This window comes from Ochlerotatus camptorhynchus, unplaced genomic scaffold, assembly GCF_037179485.1.
Source record: "Ochlerotatus camptorhynchus isolate MF236.1 unplaced genomic scaffold, CSIRO-AGI_Acam_v1.1 ptg001045l, whole genome shotgun sequence".
NCBI classification, from domain to species: Eukaryota; Metazoa; Arthropoda; class Insecta; order Diptera; family Culicidae; genus Ochlerotatus; species Ochlerotatus camptorhynchus.
Window position 1 is genome coordinate 127,148 of NW_027041462.1, and position 18,334 is coordinate 145,481.

An 18,334-nucleotide genomic window follows, 5' to 3' on the forward strand; every position below is an offset into this window, starting at 1 on the left:
AGGCAGCACCCACACCTACCTATCGACCCATCAACTCATGAACTGATTGAACCCAGGCCTGCTGGGATGAGAGGTAATCACGTTTACCACTACACCACCGGCGCCGCTGAAGCGATAATCCTCCACCAAGATCTAATTTTGGGCCTACTAGTCACAACCGGCACCAAGCTTGAAAAATTTGATTAAATAGGTAGTAGAAGTTTGTTTTTAAATCACTAAAAAAGTTGGAGGGTGGTGTACCAGACACGACCGCATTGTTGGCGTAGGGTTTTGAAATTATGTTGGAATTAGGTGAATTTCATAACTCAACTCTTTTGCAGAAAGTTGTGGTGGCCCTGAACTGTGATGGTTTCTCTATGGCAAGCTTTGCTATAATCACTGGACCTCGTGTGTATTCGTGTTTATACATATCACTTGCGCAGGAAATCAGTTTGGCACGGCATTTGTGACCATCATAGCTTCTGGTAGCATGAAACAGGTCAAAATTTGCCCAAATATGCCAATCTTTTTGTTTGTTTTGAATTTTCTTATAGCAAAATTCTGAAATTTTCGGGAATATTAACGCCACAGAACTCACCAACACACTTTTTGTTACATGTCTCATGCATATAACAAATGAAATTTTGATTGCCTTTCTTTTTTAACACGCCGGTAAAGTACACAGACTCCTCCTATGTATGGTTTTGAAGGTTAAAACTTATCACCCACGTAACATTGGTGGCCCTGAAAAGTTAGAAGTCATTTCAGAAAAGAGTTAGAATAGAATTTATATAGAGTATCCCCTGCTTCCAAGTTTGGTTACAGGATTCCAACTCTGGAGAGCAGCGGCGCCGGTGGTGTAGTGGTAAGCGTGATTACCTCTCACTCAGATAAGCGTAATTACCTGGGTTCAATCAACCAGGATGTTCTGGGATGTTCTGAGGCATAACATCTCTGATCACGGGAAGGGAAGTAAAGCCGTTGGTCCCCGGTTCATGAGTTGATGGGTCGATAGACAGGGTTCAGGTGTGGGTAGCATTGGTGCTCAGCACGGAAAACAAGATCGTCGGAAAACAAATCCTAGGAAAAAAAACGGAGAGCATTTTGTGTGGTCGTTGGGAGCGTGTGGTTCTGAATTGGCAGTAAAATGTTCCGCAATTGCATCCTCCCTATTCGTACACGCTGCTTACCACTTTTTTAATAGTTTCAATTTGAAAATCAACAGCATTGTTATCGATGCGTAGAAATGTTTCTGATCGATTGGTGATAATTTTTTTGAAATTGGTCCAGGGGCAGCTAAGTTATTAACGTTCAAAATCTTTCATAATTCCATTTATCGGTTTTTTCATTCCACTGCGTCCTAGCAAGAAGTACGGTCGACTTAGTTCGCGCTCCGCTATTTTGGAAGTTTTCTCGCTATTCGCTTGATTTAAATTGTCAGTTTTTTCTCGCTTAGAGTTCCCAGCTAAATAATTAACTAAAAGTGAGTTTTTTTTCTGAGAAGAAAGTGTGTTTTCGGCATCATCGGAAGGAAAATTGTTTTTACGATTGCCAATTCGCCAACCATTTTGCGCACCATCGGTGCGTGGTAACGCATACCTGCACACGGATCATCGTCATCGAGTGTCAGCATCTGCCTCCGCATTTACACCGCTCATCTATCATCGTGTGTTCAGCTGAGTGCCGACCCTCACATAAGCACACACCAACGAAGACCGCCCGCACACGCTGATCGAAGATCATCCACGCTGCGCGTCGCTCCGCTGCTGCCGTTTAAACGCTCGGTGGTAGTAGTATAGGATTATCAGATAAGTTTTTGTTCTTGTTTCTCTCTTTCGCCCACAGTTTAATTTTAAGTTTGTGTTCTGTGTTTGTAGTTTTTTTTTTGTGTATTGTGTCCGAGTGATTATCGTTTCAGTGGTAGAGCGTTTTTCGCTCCCACTAGTACGGCAAAATGGACATTTTGTCGCAAGACGAAATGGACGTTTTGTCGGAAGATGACACCACTTTGCCTCGCGATGGCAAGAAGGGTCGAAAACGTACGTCATCTCTCCCTGGTTCATCGTCTCAGTCTGGCAAAGGACAGGCTCAGATAAACCCCCGATCGCGAGCCTATCCAGATGACTCGACTGGCCCATGGGTTGTCTACTTTCAGCCCAGAAACAAACCTTTGAATGTAATGCAAATTACTAATGATCTGACGAAGCGATACTCGGCCGTGACTGAAATCACGAAGGTTAGGCACAATAAACTTCGTGTCTCCGTCTCTAACCTGAAGCAGGCTAACGAGATTGCTGCCTCCCAGCTCTTCACGCTCGAGTACAGAGTTTACATCCCAGCTCGTGATGTGGAGATCGAAGGTGTGGTCACCGAAGCGAGTCTGACCCCCGAGATCTTGGAGAAGCAGGCGGTTGGCCGTTTCAAGAACCGTTTGCTTCCTCCGGTGAAGATACTGGATGTCCAAAAACTGGGCTCAGTATCTGTCAGCGAGGGTAAAAAGAGTTTTACCCCCACAGACTCGTTCCGTGTGACCTTTTCTGGTTCAGCCCTTCCTCACTACATCGAGCTGGGAAAACTTCGACTACCTGTGCGTTTGTTCGTTCCCCGGGTCATGAACTGCCAAAACTGTAAGCAGTTGGGACATACGGCCTCCCACTGTGGCAGCAAGGCACGCTGTTCCAAATGCGGAGAGAAGCATGGGGATGACACCTGTGCAGCTACCGCACCAAAATGTGTGTACTGTAAGGGAACTCCTCATGGTATCTCGTCATGCCCGGTGTACAAACAACGCGGGGAGAAATTACAACGCTCACTTAAGGAACGTTCCCGGCAGTCTTTTGCAGAAATGCTTAAGACGGCCACGCCATCGACCAACGACAAAAATCCCTTTTCTCTTTTGTCAGATGACGAGACTGACTCTGACTTGGCTGAGGAGGGAACTTCTTTCTGTCTTTCAGCACGGAAACGAAAACGCATCCGTTCGCGGAAAGTTGAGAATGAAGAACCCCAAATCAGCTTGCCCAAATCAAGGAGTGGTGGAAAAAAGGAAGTTTCTACTCCTCCTGGATTCAGAAGAACTGACTATACCCAGGATTTTCCACCTCTCCCGGGGACATCCAAAACCCCTGATGTCCCATTTTTAAGAACAGAAGCCCCTTCTTCATCTGGGTTGTTCTCATTTGATAAAATTGTGGACGATATTCTCAAGTACCTGAATATTTCTGATCCTCTCAAAAGCATTGTTCTGGCAATGCTTCCTACTGTGAAGACCCTCTTGAAGCAATTGACATTGAAGTGGCCCCTCATTGCAGCAATCATTTCCTTCGATGGATAATTTTCCAAACGAGGTCGGGGATTTGATCACTATTCTACAGTGGAATTGTCGAAGTCTTATTCCTAAATTAGACTCTTTTAAGTTTTTAGTTCACAATAATGATTGTGATGCATTTGCTCTTTGTGAAACTTGGCTCTCTTCAGATATTGATCTTCCTTTTTATGATTTTAACATTATTCGACTGGATCGTGAGGATTCGCGTGGAGGAGGGGTACTTTTGGGGATCAAAAAGTGCCATTCTTTCTATAGAGTGAATCTTCCACAATGTACAGGTATTGAAGTTGTCGCATGTCAGGCTATTATTAAAGGTAAGAGCCTTTGTATTGCTTCTGTTTATATTCCTCCTAGAGCCGTTGTTAATCGAAAACAACTTTCAGATATATGTTCAGTACTTCCTGCTCCACGGTTGATTATGGGAGATTTTAATTCCCACGGTACAGGCTGGGGGGAACTGTATGATGACAACCGTTCTACTTTTATATATGACCTCTGTGATAACTTCAATATGACAATTCTTAACAATGGAGAAGTAACACGTTTGGCTGGACCATCTTTGAATGGAAGTAAATTAGACCTCACACTTTGCTCTAACTCATTATCGTTGGATTGCACGTGGAATGTGATCCAGGATCCCCACGGTAGTGATCACTTGCCGATCAAAATTTCGATTGCCAGTGGGTTCAATCCGTCGGAATCCGTTAACGTCGCGTACGACCTCACCCGTAATATCGATTGGACAACGTTCAAGACCGCGATAGAGGAAGCCGTGTCGTCGGTAGAAGGGCTTCCACCGTTGGAGGAATATAACTTCCTCTCCAATCTGATCTTGGACAGCGCGCTTCGAGCTCAAACTCGGCCGGTTCCTGGAACGTCTTTCCGTAGGAAACCTCCTTCCCCTTGGTGGGACCAGCAATGCACTGAGGTTTATCGTAAAAAGTCCGACGCGTTTAAGCTTTTCCGGAAACGTGGAACACCCGTACATTTCGAAGCGTACTCGGCTCTTGAACGCGAACTCAAGAGCCTCATCAAAGCCAAGAAACGCGGATACTGGCGGCAATTCGTGGACGGATTATCGCGCGAAACGTCGATGAATACGCTTTGGAACGCGGCGCGAAGGATGCGTAACCGGTCTTCGAACAACGAGAGCGAGGAGTACTCAGATCGTTGGATTCTCAAGTTCGCGCGAAAAGTATGTCCTGATTCCGTGCCGGCACAGATGATTCCTCGCGAAACGACGAATTCTGTAGACGAGATCAGCCAGCCTTTTTCAATGCTGGAGCTCTCACTCGCGCTCCTTTCGTGTGGCAATTCGGCTCCGGGGGCTGATAGAATCAAGTTCAACTTGTTGAAGAACCTCCCAGACGTCGCTAAGAGGCGCATGTTGAACTTGTTTTGTCAGTTCCTGGAGCTCAATATTGTTCCGGATGATTGGAGGCAAGTGAGAGTTATAGCCATTAAAAAGCCTGGAAAACCCGCTTCAGATCATAACTCGTATCGTCCCATCGCGATGTTATCGTGCATTCGAAAATTGTTGGAGAAAATGATCCTTTTTCGCTTGGACAAATGGGTTGAGACGAACCACCTACTCTCAGATACTCAATTTGGATTCCGTAGGGGCAAGGGAACGAACGACTGTCTCGCGTTGCTTTCCACAGAAATTCAGTTGGCTTTTGCTAAAAAAGAGCAAATGGCTTCTGTATTCTTGGATATCAAGGGGGCTTTTGATTCAGTATCCGTTGAAGTCCTTTCAGACAAACTCCACGCTTGTGGCCTTTCTCCATTAATAAATAACTTTTTGTACAATTTGCTGTCAGAGAAACATATGAGCTTTTCTCATGGAAACTCTACAGCTTCTCGATTTAGTTACATGGGTCTCCCCCAGGGCTCATGTTTAAGCCCCCTTTTGTATAATTTCTATGTCAGAGAAATTGACAATTGTCTAAGTGACAACTGCACGTTGAGACAACTTGCAGATGACGGCGTAGTGTCTATGACAGGGCCCAAAGGGGTCGACCTGCAAGGACCCTTACAGGATACCTTAGACAATTTGTCTACTTGGGCTATTCAGCTAGGTATCGAATTCTCCACGGAGAAAACTGAGTTGGTCGTTTTTTCTAGGAGGCATAGCCCAGCACAACCGAAGCTTCAACTTTTGGGTAAACCGATCACTCATTCCATGTCTTTTAAATATCTTGGGGTCTGGTTCGATTCAAAATGCACCTGGAGATCCCACATTGAGTATCTGAGACGAAAATGCCAACAAAGGATCAATTTTCTCCGAACAATTACCGGAACGTGGTGGGGAGCCCATCCGCAAGATCTTCTAACGTTGTACCGGACAACGATTTTATCGGTTTTAGAATACGGTAGTTTTTGTTTCCAGTCGGCGGCTAAAACTCACATCATCAAACTGGAACGTATCCAGTATCGTTGTCTTCGTATCGCGTTAGGATGCATGCACTCGACTCATACGATGAGTCTAGAAGTGTTGGCGGGCATGTTGCCACTATCGGATCGGTTCTTGGAATTGTCCCTCAGGCTCCTCACCCGTTGCGAAGTTATGAACCCACTGGTAATCGAAAACTTTGAAAAGCTTCTTGAGCTGAACCCTCAAACTCGTTTTATGTCATTGTACTACGTGTACATAACACAGGATGTCAGCCCTTCACAGCATAATCCTCATCGTGTATGCTTCTCCGACTTCGGCAATTCAGTTAGTTTTGATTTATCTATGACGCGGGAGATTCGTGGGATCCCAGAACATCATCGTTCCATGATTGTTCCGTCAATTTACGCTGCAAAGTTTGGCCAAGTTAATTCCGCAAGATCGTTCTTCACAGATGGATCACTAATAGAGTCGTCCGCTGGTTTTGGTATTTTTAACGAATTTCATAGCGCCTCTCGAATGCTTCAAGCTCCTTGTTCCGTATATGTTGCTGAGCTGGCGGCAATACATTATACGCTAGAAACGATCGCCTCACTTGCACCAGATCATTATTTTATTTTTACGGATAGTCTCAGTTCTGTCGAGGCTATTCGCTCTATGAGGCCGGTAAAGCACTCCTCGTATTTTCTCATGAAAATACGAGAGCTTTTAAGTGCTTTATCTTTAAGATCTTTTGTCATCACCTTTGCATGGGTCCCATCTCATTGCTCGATTCCGGGCAATGAGATGGCTGACTCACTTGCTAAGGTGGGCGCTATGGAAGGCGATATTTACGATCGACAAATCGCCTACGATGAATTTTTCTTCATTTATCGTCAACAGTCACTCGTCAGCTGGCAGAATAAGTGGAGTGAAGGGAGTTTGGGACGATGGCTATATTCGATCATCCCTAAGGTGTCGAAGAGTCCTTGGTTCAAGGGGTTGGATGTGGGTCGAGACTTCATTCGTATGATGTCTCGCCTCATGTCCAATCACTATTCGTTAAACTCTCACTTGTTCCGTGTTGGGCTGAGGGACAGCAGTCTCTGTGAATGTGGACAAGGTTACCAGGACGCAGATCACATTATTTGGTCTTGTGCTGAGCATCGCGGAGTCAGATCTGAACTGTACGATTCCCTTCGGGCTCGAGGTAGACAACCTAATGTTCCAGTTCGGGATATTTTGGCTAGACGCGATCTGGAGTTTATGAAACTCATATATGTTTACTTTAAGAATATTAACATTAGATTGTAAGTTTTATTAACCTTGTGTTTAGTTTGTATTTTGTACGTGTGGGTTTTTTATGTTTGTTTTCAAGATGAATAGAAATTAGTTCATGTTTTAGGATTAATTAAATATTTGTATCGTAAACCACATTTCAAACCTCCCTCTCCCTTTTCCCATCAAAAAAAAATTTGTAAATCCCCACTAACCTCGAGACAACCGCGAGTATCCGGTTCAGCTCCTTTAACTTTAAATATAAGAAATCAATAATGTATAACAAAAATGATAACTCGGCTCTGTAAAGTTTATTCGATTGAGCCTGTACAAATAAACTAATTAATAAAAAAAAAAAAAAAAATTTATCGGTTTTCATAAAGTGTACCCCCATCTTCCCGAAAAACGTAGTCCTACGTCAAAAACAAATTTTTGTTCAACTATATAAAATATAAATATAAAAATCCATCATCGCCGTAGTGGCAAAATCAAAAAATGTTTACAGTGCAAAATAATCCGTTAGATATCATCGTCAAGATACAAAATTTGCCAATCCATAAAAAAAACCACTGAATAACTGTTCAAAAGACCGATTTAACGTGTGAAATGCAATTTCTTTTAAATTCTGCTAGTGTTGGTGCACGTTCCATGTGTCTATGCATTGAATTGAAATCATTTATTCCTTTTAAATAAAATAAATTCTATGAAACACAAGTCAAGTAATGTGGTGTTCTAATTTCATTCGCTAACGGAGCCGGTGGTGTAGTGGTAAGCGTGGTTACCTCTCACCCCAGCAGGCCTGGGTTCAATCCCAGTCGGCGCCGCCGGGATGTTCTGAGGCATAACATCTCTGATCACGCCTTCCTTCGGGCGTAAAGCCGTTGGTCCCTGTTCATGAGTTGATGGGTCGATAGGTAGGGTCCAGGTGTGGGAGCTGCCTTCCTGGCGTCGGTAGCATTGGTGCTCAGCACGGAAATCAAGATCGACGGAAAACAAATCAAGGAAAAAAAAATCTGGTCATGTTCCAGGTCCGCCGTTTGTAGTTTTCAGTTTCTGTCAAGGGACAAAACCCATCATACAACACATTAAATCAATGCACAACCGTGGGATGTATGCTTTTTCTGCTGGAGAGATTCGAGGCATGTGTGTGCGTCGTTCTACAATGTTATAAAGAAAAAGCTTACTGGCATAGTCGAAAGCATAGATAGAATACGAAATAAAAAAGACAAAAACCATTACATCGCCTGCAAGGTCAACTTCCAACATTTGCTGCGATGTTTATGAACATGATGAGAAATGGATCTAACATTCATTGTAATAAAACTCTTGTTTGCGTGTAGGAATTGCAACTAACATATAATTTAATAAAATTATGGTTTGAGTGCATAATTCAGTTGGTTGCTTTTAATAAGTCTAATGATACGGATTAAAACACAAAGAGTTAAAATTACTCCAGTTAAACCTGCATTAGAACTACACCCACCGGGGGATGTAAGATTTGGTTACAATTATGTGGGATTCATCATCAGAGGATCTTAGTGGAGACCGCATGAACCGAGGATGCGATATACCTAGTTGCGGTCCAATGCAAGAAAATTGGAGACTGAAAAATGTTGAGTGTATTAGTGAGAGAAATCAATTATGTCGAAATAAAATAGGAAAAATGTTGTCGACTGGACTCGATCCACGATCGTTGCGATTATCAGACCTGTGCTTTCTCCACTGCTTTCCGGAATTCCGAAGTACTTATTTTAATGAGCAAATCTTAAACTCGTCATACTTAGCTATAAAAAAAAAACCCGAACAATAGATTAAGAGGAAACGAGGTTACCCCGGAGGAGAGCAAATGGAGATCAAGAACAATTATAATAAATTTATAAGAATGTTATTCAACTCGAACAAACTCACTAAACCTTTCCATGATCGATGCCGAATGGTGTGGATTCTATACATCAATTTATTCAAATTGCACCATCTTTTCATTCAATTGTTTCAGAAATGGGAGAAAACAACCTGGAACTCGTCAAAAATATACAAAATGTATACATTCTGCATAAACCATATGGGCCCCGAATCATTCTCCACAATAACCACCGACAAATGTTTTGACAGTTAATATCATGGTTACAATGACAATGAAAATCCTTGTACTTTTATTGGATATTTTTTCCGGGCACAATAACAGAAAAAAAATCCTTTTTAAAATGTACCGTAAGATCGAGGATATATATACTCGTATACTTATATTTAATTATGGCGAATACACAGCTTAAGAAGCATATCCTAAAAAAATACCATAACCGAACGTTAACACAAATGATGGAACAATTCCAAAAATGGTTTGGATGATACCCTGAACACGTTGTTAGGCAAAATAACCATACCAATTTTATTAGGGCAGTCCGCAACAAACAATCATAGCACTATTAATTATACCTATGAGTTGAACCCTGTCGTCACGCGAGAACAACCGGATAGCAAGCAAAGTTGCAACTACTGTCATGCTTGCGTCCACGATGGGGTTCTGCTCATTTTTGGTCCCCTTGGCTCTCCCTTTACATGTGCGCACTCCTGCAAGAGCTCATTTCGCTTTCTTCTGGCCGCAACCAAACCGGACGGGACTGTCGTGTGAGTTCATTTTGTGCCTGCTCGGTATTGTGATTATAATTTATAAACACGCTTTCACATATTTTACCCCGTAATCTGCTAATTTATGGTCTCTTTTAAAGTCAACCTTGATGATTGCACAGAGGATTGGTGCCTGCGGTGGACGAAACTCGGTCCGTTTTTTTTTTCTTTATTATGTTCGTGCCTTTAGTTGCGCCTTGTAAAAACTGAACACTGCCGCCGTCGAGAGCGAGACTCGTTTGTAGAATTTATTTATTTATTAATTTTATTTGCGTTATTTATGGTATGTTGCTTCTCCGATCGTGGCTCGAAATTGCACGTTCCATGTCATTTTCAGCATTTAATGAATGTCTTCCTTTCGGCATGATCGTTGTGCGCAATCCAAACAAAGATATCATCACTTTTAAAGTCAATTGAGAAACGGTTTCTCACATTTTGAGCAGCGCTAGTTGCACCGGGAAATATGATTGAATTATTGAGCCGCTCCCTTATATGGACTCAGTGCTGTAGCACGTTGAATGTCAACTCACTTAATTGGTCTGACAAACGGAGTCAAGGTGGCGTACCACGGCGACCCCACAATATCTCGGCTTCTCATGATTTATTGCTCGTGACCGAATACTGTCAGCGATTAGTGTTCGATTGGACGTTAATTCTTCGACTCCGACATCATCAACACGTCAATTAATCCGCGCTTCGAGTCGGACTGAAGCCAAAGACTTAATCGAGCACAACACTCTGTATAGTTACTATAGGAGAATGAGGAAAATAAGCAGAAAAGACACTGAGTCGGCTCAAGTCATTAATTACACGCGAATCCACATGCAGGCTAGTGCTTTTCCACGGCAGATTTAAACTCCTAAAGTATTGAGAATCACTTCTACTTTGGAAACCAAGTAGGATTCATGTCCTCACACTGACTGTAGAAGTATTCTACTTTTAATACGTCGTACATTTCTTTGATCCCGAGTCTGAAGCAGACCAATCTGAGTTCTGAAGCACGGCAAACGGTCGATAGAAAATCTAGCAATTTATGGGTCGTATATATGCGCGCTGATTATGAATATAAAATTTATTTAATCCTCTTAGTGCCTATAAAGACGTTTCTAATGGGCCATAATTTAGTGGCGGCCAGATTTGATCTCCCTTTCTGGGATCGGACCGAAACCGGCGGGCTTGAAACTGCTAATTTGTGCCAATAACATTTTGTACCAGAAAACATAATGAAGGTGCTTTGAGTCCCTTGCCTTATGACAATGCTGTTTACGGATAAGATGAGATGAAGATGATTCGATGATTTACGATGGGTATGTTGATATAGTAAATGTGATGGGTTCTTATAACTTATTAATATACTTTGTAGTAAGATATTGACGCGATGTATACAATTGATTTAGCTTTGTCACAACATTTCTTATCAGCCGTTGTAAGGCTATAGGTTGATTTGCCTCTTAAAATGTTAATATGTTAATGTGACAAATGTCAGCATTTATCACATGTATGAGCGAACACAATTCCAAACGATCCGTTCGGGAAACATTGTAAAATATTGTATCTACCCCCATAAATGTTGTCCAAGTAATCGGTGCGGCGAATAGCATTGTACTGAAACTATTTGCAGGCATTACGGTTAAGCAATTGCAGCACTGGCTGGGCTCTATTTAGTTTAACATGTTAGTTACCGCAATTGATTTTCCGTTTTGCTCTATACTTCTTCTTGTGTGTGCGGTTGCATTATATCAATCGATACCCCACGAAATTAACAGCACTGTCCGACCCACGCGTCATCTGTGGCACGCTGAAGAATGTAGAAAAAGACTACGAGTGCCGTTTTTGGTACGGTACCGCTCTGGACAACCGGTAAATGAACACGAGCAATTATAATCATCATCTACCAACGCAGAAAGTGACAAACTCGATTGAAATATCGTTTACTGCCAGGTATGGGATCTTAGCGATGATGTAAAGATTAGCGGCATCGGTACATTTATTCAAACGAATTAAACATTCTGGAATTCAACTTTGATCAGAATACACTGGAGTCGCTTTTTACGCGGGGGATACGTGCTGCTTAAAAAAAAACGCGTAAATTCCGAAATCCACGTAAAAAAACCGTGAAAATTCCGAAATCCGCGTAAAATAAACCGCGTGAAAAGCGACTCCAGTGTATTATAGTTAAGCATTATCTGAAACCAGCTTGAAGTTATAAGTATAGTATAGTCTTTACTGACAGTTTAAAAATTCTTTACATTTGGAAATTTTGGTTGGAGAAAGAAAACAAAACCTATATGTATTATTTTTCTTTGTTTTTTGGTCTCAACCGAACAGAACAGTTCAGAACAAAACTTATCAGGGTTTATTTTGATAATGTTGTTTTTAGCGTGTTTTCACTGCGTAGGCTATTTGAATGTTTCTCAATGGCAGTCAAAGCAATGCCTGTCGCCGTTGACAATAAAAACTTTGCTGGAACAAATTGATTAATATTTCAAAACAAACGTCAACGGGCAAGATTAAATGTTTCTGCTATATTTGGCGTGAGATAGTTAAAGCATTCTAAACCATTGCCAGCTTGATTGACGAAAAGCTTGGCAAATACTAGCGAGCGGTTGTTAATAAGAATAAACATTTTAATCAGCATTTCCTGAAGCAAAAATTGCCTTCCCCATGCTTTTAGTGCCCACCCGAAACGAAAAAGTGAAACCGATGGCCCACTCTGCACGCCATTCTCCTGTCGTTGTGATGGATGATAACAAACGATCTCGGGAGTAAATGTGCTGTAGCGATCCCATAAATCACTCTGACTGCCATCTGACAGACAGTTGCACCGCGCGTTCTCGTCGACGACTCTTCAACCGTTTCTCCTCGTGCGCTGGGAAAAGGAGGCAAGTACCTACGAGCGGTAAAAATGATAATAATAACTATAAGAGCAACGCAATATGTCATTAAAAAATTGCGCTACCATTCGGACGGGGATAGATTACATTTCTGCTAATTAGAATGAATGGAATAATATATTCACTCCAGAAAAGTGCTTTGACATCGTTCCCATGAGCTGATGGATTGTTGTTTTGTTCGATTTTTGCTAGCGGTAGGTACCTAGTGATGAGATGTGGAAAGCATTTTATGTGTTGAAATAGCTCGTCTTATTTACTACTGTTTTAAAATATAAGAAAGGGATTGACAATTTGTATAAGAATAAAATTTATTCGTTGGATATTTAATCATTTATTATTGTTAAATTAATATGAAAGAATGTATTATGAAAAATGTGAAAAAAAAAAACAAAAACTAAATCAATTAGACTGAATTAAACTACAGCGAACTGAGCCCGGAACTAATAAAATCCGATCACCGGTTCACAATATCAAAACCAAAAAACTCAATCGAGATAAAAACGTACACTGACCCTACTAAAAACAATTATGGATCAGTCAGTCTAGCGTGTTAATCAAATGGAAAGTGATCCATAATTGTGGGTGATCCATAATTGTGGGGCGAAATATGCGAAAAACTAATTTAATCAAATTATCACACGTGAGAACATGCGACCGCTCTGCTCGGCTGCCCTCACAGCACTCCGTATGGTGTAGATAATCCAAAGCATGGCCGGAAATGTATAATGCTGTCAACTAACAATCGAATGCCCAAGCAACATCCAGTGCAGCGGTAAGCGGTGGTGTAGCGGTAAGCGTGACTGCCTCTCACTCCAAAGATGTTCAATCGCACTCGGTGCCGTCGGGATTTTCTGAGGCATAAAATCTCTGATCGCACTTTCCTTCGGATGTGGGAAGGGAATTAAAGCGATTGCTCCCCGGTCCATGTGTTGATGAGTCGATAAGTAGTATCCAGGTGTGTTAGCTGCGTCCCTGGCGTCAGTAGCATTGGTACTTAGTACGGAAAACCAGATCGACGGAAAACGAACCAAGGATAAAAAAAATTCATTGCAGGAAATATGCAACCTGTGAAGACCGGGGAGATGGCTGCCGATGCACCCACGTCACATGAAACAGCGTACGGTGATACTGTGTATCCAGAAGAGTTTCAAGACCCAATTTTGTTCATGTTTTTGCTGCCAAATCCACATTTGTCAGGTCAAAACAAATACATTGTTCGTAATTCAGTCTTTCAACCCACTGAAAACCAAGAAATGGAGAACAGTTCAAATATTAACAAATCTTGAAGTACTTACCACCAAAACTTCACTGAATAAGCATCCGTTATGTTGACATATATCCATTAGCTACTGAGTGTATTTATGTTCTGTATTTTCTAAAAACCAAAAACAAAATTGCACTAATAACCATTCCATCAATAGTAATCCCGTTGACCACTTTGTAAACTATCAATACCAACCTCAAACTCTTTGCAATCGAATAATTCGAGGAAAATAAAAACTGTCAAAACATGTCCAGCACGCTCCAAGGAAAGTGAGTAAATATGATTCAAAACCTGGTTCATGCCATTCCTAGTACAAACTTTAAAGCAGTGCTTAAAAGCTTGGATCATCTTCTACCTATCATAGAAAAAGTTCTCGCTGAAACTCGCCCACTAATGTTTCTAGGTTCTTCAATTCTTGGATGATTTAAATCAATACATCTATTAATATGCTTCAGAAAAAGCAAAATGGTTACCATTCGAACGGGAAACGTATGTTCAGAATTTTTGGCGGCCATATTGAATTTGACCACCATATTGGATGTTTTCGAAGACATAAGTTTATCATTACCATACTGAGATTTTTACTGTATCATACTGAGATTAAATACTGAGACTTTTTTACAGTATCATAGACAGTCTTTGACTGAAAAAAAACATGTAAACCTCTATTTAGGATCTTAATATCTCAATTTGCAACTTGATTCAAAGAATACCAAATAAAAATCAAAGAAATCTCGCGCAACACGAGAAAAAAGCCTATCATTGTTGATCGATTCGCTTCATCGATTTTCTCTTTCGCGAATAACCTGACTGCAAATGAATTTTTCTTTGAATGTGTTGTTTCAGGCGCAAGCTAACATCATTTTCTGTCGAACTATGCTGCGAGCTTAACGAGAAATTAATTTAAGTAGCCATGGTAAACTAAAGAGAATGTCGATGAAGAGAATCGATCAATGAGGATAGGCCCTTTTCAAATGTTACGCGAGAAATATAAGGTGTTATTGAAAATGATCTACCCTGCTTGAGGCCAAAGTTTCATCGATTTTGCAAACAAGATCCGCTGTCTCCCAGATTGTGCTTAGCCATTCTGGAAAACGGCAAAGATTTTTAAAAATAAGCCAAGGCCCATCCCTCCCCTTTCCTCTCCTCATCAGAATTCGATCCATCCTTACTCATAACCCTAGTTTAAAAGGCCAATGCTCTTGGTCAACACTTTGTGAATTCACATAACCTTGGCCAAGCCATGGTGAGTCCCTATGAGCCTGCAGTATTGTCTAGAGTCGTTGTCACCCCCGTAGTTGTCCCGGACGGAAGTAGAATATCGGCTGATGACAGCAGCGAATAAATCAACCAAGAACATGAAGGCCGCTGGTGCCGATGGAGTGGTAAACCTCGAGTTGAAAAACTTGAGTGTTGACTTCTTCGAGCACCTTACAGCGGTCTTCAATAAGTGTTTGGTGCTTGGTTACTTCCCGGCATGCTGGAAGTTAGCCAAAGTCATTCCAATCCACAAGCCTGGAAAAGACCCTACCAGTGCCAAAAGCTATCGCCCCATCAGCCTCTTGTCCTCCATCTCGAAGCTATTGGAAAAGTTGATACTCAGCCGTCTGCTGGTGTTTTCAAATGACAATAACATCTTTCTCAAAAAGAAATTCGGGTTTAGGAAAGGCCATTCTACCATCCACGAACTCGCAAGGGCTACTAACATTATCACAAGTTCGTTTCCAATACATCTGCCATGGCATTGATGGACGTCGAAAAGGCGTTCGACAATGTCTGGCATGATGGCCTCGTGTACAAGCTACATCCATACAACTACCCGATCTTCCTTGTCGGGCAGATCATTTCAAGTCCTCTTAAACAATTCACCTTCTGATACGTTCAACGTTGATGCTGGAGTTCCCCAGGGTAGCCTCCTCGATCCTATCCTCTTCAACATCTTCACGTCAGATGTTCCTTCCCTTCCGGATCGTGGTATTTTGTTTGCGGGTGACGCTGATATCATCTTTAAGGGTCGAGTGATCCGTGCTCTGACGAGAAAACGCCAATCAGGCCTGGATGTTCTGTCCGACTATTTCAAAAGCTGGAAGATTTGTATCAATGCAGCTAAAACACAGATCATACAATTTCCGTACTACAATTCACTTCGGCTTGTCCCGCCTTGTAACTTAAAAGTCCACCTTGATAATACACTGGAGTCGCTTTTTACGCGGGGATACGTGCCGCGTAAAAAAAAACCGCGTAAATTCCGAAATTTGCGTAAAAAACCGCGTAAAAAACGTGTAAAAAAACCGCGTAAAAAGTGACTCTAGTGTATAACGATAAATCGCGTGAATGTCAAAATCCGCGTAAAAAACGTGTAAATTCCGAAATCCGCGTTAATTCCAAAATCCGTGTAAAAAAAAACCACGTAAAAGACCGTGTAAAAAACCGCGTAAAAAGCGACTCCAGTGTACTCCCATTGAATGGACAAGTGAAGTCATGTACCTTGGTCTCACCTTTGATAGCAAGTTGCTGTTCCGATACCATGTGGACAAATCATCCACCAAGTGCAACATCTTGATTAGATCGTTCTATCCACTTATCAACAGAAAGTCCACCCTTTCCATTAAAAACAAGCTTGCCGTCCACAAGCAAATCATCCGCCCCGCCATTGAGTGCGGAACGCTAATATGGGAGACCTGTGCTAAGGCGCTGTTCATAAACTACGTAGACAGTTTAGGGAGGGGAGGGGGTGGCAATTATCCACGCCTCATACAAATTAAAAAAAAAATGTATTGACTGTATTGTCTACGCAGGGGGAGGGGAGGTCAAGAATCCAAAAAAAAACTGTCTGCGTAGTTAATGAACAGCCCCTAAGTGCCATCAACTCAAACTCCAAAGGATTCAGAACAAGATCCTTAGGATGATCCTCAAGAGTCCCCGCGAACTCGAAATTCTGAGATCCACCGCCTGGCTGGTCTTCAGATACTGGAGGAGCGGAGTACGCTCATCTTCGAAAGGTTCGGAAACGCCTACCTGAGATCAAATCACGAGATCATATGGAATCGTGATAATTAGGTTAAGTGATTAGTAGCTAGGTAGGTTATCAAATAATTTTTTAATTCAAGCAAAACACACCCCAAAGGGGTATCTTGTAAACTAGTTGAAAAACGTAAACACGTAATTAATCAAAGATGAAGTGCCCTTCACGTTAATCAATCGGAATGTATGAACAATGTAATATCATCATCAATGGAAAATAAACGTAATTTTACTACTAAATTTAAATTATAATGCAAATAGCATATGCATTTCCGGAGCTATTTGAGATTAGGGCGCAACTGCTTTTAAAAACAATAAGTTGCCGATTTCTCGTGAATTAAAAATCACACTCACTGAAACAAACATTGACTTTTATCTACTCACCGTGGTGGGAATCGGAGAAAGATATTCCGGCCGAATATACTGGTTACTTGAGGTCAACATTGTGGTAGTTTCTGTGTTGCAGCACCACGTTTATCAGCGAGCAACTGCCAGCGCTAGCAGTCAACTTTTAGGATCGGATTTTGCTCTGCTTCTTTTCTTCTTTGGTTACGACGATGATCTGGTTTACACACCGGATCTTTCTCACTATCTGTCGGCTCACTTGGTATTAGTATCGCTTGCTTTCTGTAGACAGTTGTTTGACAAGAAATTATAATTAATCCGCTTATCAGAGACTCCAAGCGTAAACAACACCCAACTCGTATAGTCGTAGTAATTTTCATAAATCACACTGCAATAACGTTGATTTGCTTTCCTTTCTGTTGATGTTTATTTGTCACTTTTGCTTTCACTTCGCTTTTTATGACTTCGTACTTCATGATGAGTGCATCAATTGCTGAACACAACAACTATAATGAAGCGCATCCAATTTATGGCCCAATATTTTCACACAGCTATGCAGCAGTAACAAAAAAAAACATTAAATCACGGTGCTCTCTGGCCCGAGGAAAAATGCATAAATTTATAAGTAGCAGTAATCACGGCCATAATTTTATTCACACTGCAGAGAGCAATATTTTCCACTGGATGTCGGTTTTTTTTCTCATTGTATAAAGGTCGGTATCCAGCAAGAGCGAGAGTAAGGTAGCCGAAAATAAAGTGGAACACACCGAATAAAAACTGCATAAATCACTGAATTATAATCCCCTGAGCTAGATTTATATCCATTTAGATGCAATAAATCCACATTTAGTTGAAGTTATGTAAATTTATCCATTATTTTATTTTGTCTGAATTCTTTCCACCGGACAATTTTCGCCGCTATACTTTGCCTGATTCCGAACAATAATAACTTATACTTAATTCATTCATAACTATACTCGTTTCAATTTTCCACAGATCGTCGAGTCGGCGATATGAATGCGACCATAAACTGCTATCCGTCGATGACAATAAAAGCTATCAGCTCAAATCATCACCAATTGCCTCGAAGGGGGAAGTGCGCTCATAAATTCAACAAATGAGCCCATAAGAGCCTATGTTACACATTACATTCACACTTGAGTGCGAACAATAGTCCAAGAGACAATCCAGCAATCATAAGGGCTTCATTGCCCATAGTGGTA

General features: G+C 41.5%; 1 protein-coding gene across 1 annotated transcript in view; it reads right to left on the reverse strand.

The window, feature by feature from the left end:
- Positions 1-17,702, reverse strand: part of LOC135715939 (zinc finger protein Elbow-like) — a 69,027-nt gene extending 51,325 nt beyond the window's left edge. Inside the window, exon 1 of the mRNA XM_065238871.1 lies at positions 17,151-17,702. Coding sequence (XP_065094943.1) covers positions 17,151-17,210 — 60 coding nt within the window. The 5' untranslated portion in view covers positions 17,211-17,702. The remainder of the gene's footprint in view (positions 1-17,150) is intronic.
- Positions 17,703-18,334: the final 632 nt, after the last annotated feature.